We start from the raw sequence: 6389 nt of genomic DNA, 5'->3' as shown, positions 1-6389 counted from the left end.
CAATTTTCCTGCGTCGTCACACAAATGCGCGGGAGGAACTTGAGCATCTGAGATTTTTTTTCAGAAATTTAAAAAAAAATAATTTTTCAGAAAAAAAAAATTCTCACCTGAAAATCCAACGAAGAGGAAAATGACGACAAAAAGCATCACGATCGATCGATTCATGACAAATTGGCAAGTGTTCGGGCGACGTAAGTGCATCCAACTGACCGAAACTGTCGCGAATAGCTCTCACCGTGCAAAAAAACTCATCTTTATTAATGAAATTGAAACTATGTAATGCGTCGAGAGAGTGATAAATGCAGTCGAAATGTTAATTAGTTCAAAGCTAAATCACTTTTCGTGAAGCGAAGTGATGCAGACTTGAGTCAGACGATAATTTATCGCCGCGAATTTGCATGAAGTTCTGCGAAAGATGGAGACGGCAGGTAATTTTTGTGCGTTTTCTTATCAGTGAACGTGAGATTTGTGATTTTTTGTGCGTTTCAAGGCAAAAAATGACGAAAAAGTAAACAAAAAAAAAATTATAATAATTTTTTTATATTAAAAATTTTTTAAAAATTGTAAAAAAAATTAACATGTAAAAATTTGGCAAAAACTCTTTTAAAAAATATTTTTTTAAATTTAATTTTAATTAAATTAAAATTAAATTAATAAATAAATTAAAATAAAATTTAATTTAATATTATTTATTAATTAAGAATTAAATGTTTAAAAAAATTTTATTTTAAAAAAAATTAAATTAATTTAAAAAGCTAAAATCATTAAAAAATATTGAATTCTAAAAAAAAAAAAAAAAAAATAAAATAAAAAAAAAAATTAAAAAAAAAAAAAAAAAAAAAAATAAAAATTAAAAAAAAAAAATTAAAAAAAAAAAAATAATTAATTCATTAAGTCACACAATTTTTTCAAGAAAAATTTAAAATTATTTTTTAAAATTTAATTTAATAAATTTTTTTAAATTTTTAATTATTTAAATTTTTTTCAACAATTAATTATTTTTTAATGAATAATGAATTTTATTAAATTTGATGAATTTTTAAAAATTAAAATTTTTTTAAAAAATTTAAACCTTAAAAAAATATTTTAATAATTTTATTTGTCAATTTCAGCAAAATCTCATCCCATCGCCTGACAGAAACACGTTTCTCCGTTACATTTGGCATCCAAAGCAGTCATTAGCGATCCTTGACTGTATCCTTGGCAGCGTTTTATACAAGAATCTGTTGGTCCAAAAGCAAACAATTTCGTAATTTTCCTCTTGCAAACGAACGATTCGTCATCTTTTTCTAAAAAATTAATTTTTTAAATAATTTTTTTCAAAATTTAAAAAAATTAAATTTAAAAAAAAAACTCACCATTACCAGCAATTGACTTTTGCACCAAAAAGACGCAAAAAACAATCAAAATCGCAAAAATATAAAAAAATCTCATTTTTCAAGAAGATTTTTGTCTCGTTCGAATGATCTCTCTCACAGCTGAGTTACGACTGATTGTCTCGAAACTGTCGACAATATTCGCATATAAATCATTTTGTTTATTATTTGTACTTTATTTTTATTTCGAGAATAATTAGCACGTCCATGCAATATTTGTTGATTAATATTTCATTCATGCCTTTCATTGTTTGACGTTCCAATCAAGACCCTTCGCGATTAGAAACAATTTTGGTCACGTGACTTTTTTTGATTGTTGTTGATTTGACAAAAAAAAATCGGGAAAAATCTGGTTAAAAAAAATGTAAATAATTTTTTTTGTTTGGTTTGAAGTTCATCCCGAAGCGAAATCGGGTCCTTATCAACAAACTTTCGGATTTTTTTGATACCGGCTTGTATAAAAAGAAACGGATTTTTGCAAATATTTTCAGTTATTTTTTTAATTTCTCACATTTAGCATCTTTTCTTTGCAAAATGGGACGTCTAAGGTCAATTTTGATCTTGTCTCTTGCGTTTTTTGCTGTTTTTGAGACTTCACATGCCAAAAAACATTACAAAGTTGCGTCTCATTTGATAAGTGCCTTTCTAGAAGAAGAGTAAGTTCAAAGTTTTTATTTAAAAAAAAATAAATAAATTTATAAAAAATAAATAAATAAAAATTTAATTTAAAAATTAATTAAAATTTAATTTAAGAATAATTAAAATAACTCAATTGAAAATGAAAATCAATTAAAATTAAATTTTAAATTAAAAAAGAAATATGAAATAGGTAATTTCATAATTTCAATATCAAAAAAAAATAGAATAATAAAAATTTATTTAAATTGAATTTAAATTAAATTAAATTGTAATTAAATTAATTAATTAATAATTTGAAAAAATTAAAGTAATTAATTTAAATATAAATAATTAAAAAAAAAATTAACTAAATTACTTTAAATAAAATTTAAATTAAAAATTTAATTAAAAAATAAAATTTGTATTTTTTTTTAATTAATTCAAAATTTTTAAATTAATTTAAAAATTAAATATTTAATATAAATTAATTTTAAATTAATTTTTTAAAAATTTAATTAATTATTTTAAATTTTAATTAATTAAAATTAAATTATTTAATTTAATTTTTAATTAATTAAATTATTATTTAATTAATTAAAAATTAAAAATTAATTTAATAAAAAAATTTTTTTCTTCAGTACCGATCATCCTTCAGGCTACAAAGGCTTCGTAGTCGATTTCCTCGATGAACTCGTGAAACATCTTCATTTCACGTACGAATTTGTCTTCGCCGACGACAATCTTTACGGCAGTTTGAACCCAAAAACGCACAAATGGACCGGAATGATGGGCGTTCTCACAAGCGGCAATGCTGACATGATTGTTGCTGATTTAACGGAAACCGTGAAACGTCGTCAAGCCACTGACTTTACCTCACCTTTTCTCGTAACCGGCATCGGTATCCTTTATCATCAAGTAACTCGTCAAGCATTGCCTTTCAACAATTTGGACGAACTCGTGAATCAATCGGAAGTCAAATATGGCGTCGTTAACCACGGTTCGACCTACGAATTCATCAAAAAGAGTCGAAATGAGACTTTTGAACGAATGGCGGCTTATTTCGCTGCAAATCCCGACGTTTTGGTGCCCACAGTGATGGCAGGCGTCGATCGCGTCATGGAAAGTGAGGGCAAATACGCGTTCATTGGCGAAGCAGTTGCTTACCACGTCCTGAAAAAACACAAATATCCGGAATTGCTTCTTGTCGGCGACACTTTTTGGCCTCGTCAATTTGGAGTTGTCTTTCCGAAAGGCTCGCGGGATCGGGATACTTTTGATTCTGTCATCTTTGAACTGCGCGAGAACGGCGTGCTCGATTCGTTGGCTAAAAAATGGAATTTGAGTTGAAATTTTTTTTATTTTTTTCACGTTCGAGATAATGACAAAAAAAATAATTTGAACTTTTAACCTTTTGAAGTTTTTTTTATGTAATCCAAAAAAAGAAAAAGATAATTTTTGTTTACGAAAATTTGATGATTCAGTCACGCGACGATCTTTCTTTTGCTGTAAAGAGACAGAAAACAAAATTAAAAACTTGCGAAGGCGGATTTAATCACATTTTAATTGAATGTCTCCCAATGTTCGAGCATTGTGTTAATTAGAAGTGTGATGAAATGCGTCGTTTGTCGTCGTTGTCGGCATCAAGTTAATGCTGCATACAGAGAGAAACGGAAGAAATAACAAATAAATGTTATCAGTGAAAGATGATTTATGGATGGTTGAAAGGATTCGCTGCGATGTGAGGTTGATTTTTTTTTTTTTTTTTGAATTTTTTGTTGATTTTTTGCAATTTTAACATTCTATAATTTCTTTTCAATTTCGATCAAATTTAAAGAAAAAATAAATTATGAAAAAAAAATTAATTAAAAAAAAAATTAAATTTAAATAATTTTTATGCAAAAACTTCAAATCTAATTCAAAAAAAAAAAATAAAAAAAAAATATTTTGAAGAAATTTAAAATTTTTTGAAATTTTTGATCAATTTTGAGCTCATATTTTAGTAAAAAAATTTTTTTTAATAAATTCACAAAAAAACTAGACTAAAAGCTCAACTGTAGTGTCAAACTATCATTCTGACAGTTGAAAATTTTTCTTTATAAAAATTCTTTTTTAAAATAAATATTTTTCTTTCTAAAAAAAAAATAATATTAAAAATAATTTTCTAACATTTTTTATCAATTTTAAAAGAATTTTATTTTTTTATCAATTTTAAAAGAATTTTATTAATTTTCAAAAAACCTTAATGAAAATTTTGTGTTCTGTCAGTTTGAATATTTTGACAGTTAAAATATTTTTGCGACAAAAAATAATTTTTAACAGTTACCTTAATGTAATTTAACAATTTTTTTTTTATGTTAAATAACTAAAAATATTTTCTCTTCAAAATTATTTTTTTTTAAATTTGACATTTAAAAATTTTGAAAACTTTAATTTAATTTAATTTAAAATTTTTGACAGTAAAAAAAATAAAATTAATTATTTTTAATTAACTTTTGTATCAAAATTACAAGTTGACAGCTTGAAAAAATTAAAAATTGAGATTTTTTCAAAAATTTTGACAGCTGTCAAATTTTTAACTGTAAAAATTTTTTAAAATTATTTTTTCTTATAAAAAAGTAAGTAGATCTTGTATTTTAAACCAAAGCTGATAAAAAAATTGCGTGATAATTTCTTAAATTTTCTATTGAAACACTTTGAAACGAAAAATTTCTGAAATCTCATAAACTCTTTGAATTTTTTTTAGAATAATTAATTAAAAATTCTAAAAAAAAAATTAAAGCTTACATTTTCATGAAAATCCTTCAGAATCCTCCATAAAAATTTCTTCTCATTGAAAGTTCTCATTAGATTCTCGTTTTAATTCATATATTCAAAAATTAAAATCGCCTCTACTCCCGTTCGTCGTTAGTTGTTTGTTAGTTCATTACGAGCAGTGTCATCAATTAAAAGTGGAAAAAACAACGATCGCCTTTAAAATGTTGAGAACGATCTTTGGTAATTTTTTTCTTATTTTTCCCATTTTTTTCTCTTAATTTAAAAAAAAAATATTTTTTTAGGTCTCCTTGCGATCGTCACCCTCATCAACGGATTTCCGTTCGATTTTTACACACAAGAGCCAGATTACAATCCACGCGAAAATAGAGTTCCCATGGCAATTCCCGACAACTGGGACAGCGTCTACTCTTATCACTTCGACTACTATCGCATCTCGAATTTCACTGACGTCGTTTCGCGCCGCATAAATTTCCGTTCGACAGTTCACTTGCGTCAAGATCCGGACAACATTAACTCGATTTTTGCCTTTTTCACGGAAACGAGTTACGATCACGAAGACGCCTATCATCGCAACAAAAATTTCCCCGTCGTCATCGAGGGAATTCATCTGCCTTTCAGGATTTTGTTTCATTCAAGTGGTTTGGTGCACGAAATTTCCACAGATCCCGATGATAGCGACTTGTCTGCGAAATACAAGAAAACTTTCGCTTCCGTGATTCAATTTGACTGGAAATTCATCAATGAGAAACGAATTGCTGACAAGGAATTTGATTATGTCTTCATTTCGCCTGAAGACACGATTTTTGGAAGTTGCAACGTTTTGAATAACGTCACGCAAATCGGAGAAGGAAGAATTTTGCGAAAAAGATTGTTGATGGATACGTGTTTGCGGGAGAAGTTTCCCAAGCAAAAACCGAGCATTCATGATGTCAACGTAGAATTCAAGTTTCGTTCGAGCAGAAATCGACAATTTCATTGGTTGCAACTCAATGGAACGGAATACGTTAAGGAATCCGATAGTTACAGTCGATTGGAGCAACTTGTGGAGTTTCGTGAAAATGTGAAAAGTCGTCAAACTGTTCATGCGAACAGACTTACCATTAATCGAGTCATAACTTTATGAGCTTTTTAATATTTTAATAATTTTTTTATGAATAAAATAAAATTTTTTAACGAAAATAATTTAGATTTTGAGTCTTAAAACAAATTTAGAAAAAAAAATTTAACTTTTAGAACAACTTTTAGTACAAATTTTGTCTTTTAGAACAACTTTTAGTACAAATTTTGTCTTTTAGAACAAGCTTCGACTCAAATTTTAATTTTTAGAACAACTTTTAGTACAAATTTTGTCTTTTGGAACAAGCTTTGACTCAAATTTTTTAATTTTTAGTACAAATTTTGTTTTTTAGAACAAGCTTCGACTCAAATTTTAATTTTTAGAACAACTTTTAGTACAAATTTTGTCTTTTAGAACAAGCTTCGACTCAAATTTTTTAATTTTTAGTACAAATTTTGTCTTTTAAAACAAGCTTCGACTCAAATTTTAACTTTTAGAACAACTTTTAGTACACATTTCGTCTTTTAAAACAAGTTTTGACTAAAATTTTAATTTTTAGAACA

General features: G+C 26.4%; 2 protein-coding genes across 2 annotated transcripts; both read left to right on the top strand.

The window, feature by feature from the left end:
• Positions 1–1885: 1885 nt before the first annotated feature.
• Positions 1886–3401, top strand: LOC134831390 (glutamate receptor 3-like). Its single transcript, XM_063845110.1, has 2 exons — positions 1886–2032; positions 2633–3401. The coding sequence occupies exons 1-2, from the start codon at positions 1911–1913 to the stop codon at positions 3339–3341; spliced, it is 831 nt and encodes a 276-aa protein (XP_063701180.1). The 5' UTR covers positions 1886–1910; the 3' UTR covers positions 3342–3401.
• Positions 3402–4903: 1502 nt separating this feature from the next.
• LOC134828984 (uncharacterized) lies at positions 4904–5892 on the top strand. The gene is made up of 2 exons (XM_063841977.1): positions 4904–4988; positions 5051–5892. The coding sequence occupies exons 1-2, from the start codon at positions 4970–4972 to the stop codon at positions 5890–5892; spliced, it is 861 nt and encodes a 286-aa protein (XP_063698047.1). The 5' UTR covers positions 4904–4969.
• The last annotated feature ends 497 nt before the right edge of the window (positions 5893–6389 follow it).

This window comes from Culicoides brevitarsis, chromosome 2, assembly GCF_036172545.1.
Source record: "Culicoides brevitarsis isolate CSIRO-B50_1 chromosome 2, AGI_CSIRO_Cbre_v1, whole genome shotgun sequence".
In the NCBI taxonomy this organism is placed as follows: domain Eukaryota; kingdom Metazoa; phylum Arthropoda; class Insecta; order Diptera; family Ceratopogonidae; genus Culicoides; species Culicoides brevitarsis.
Note: the sequence above shows the minus strand (reverse complement) of the source record. Positions and strands in the feature narration are given on the sequence as shown.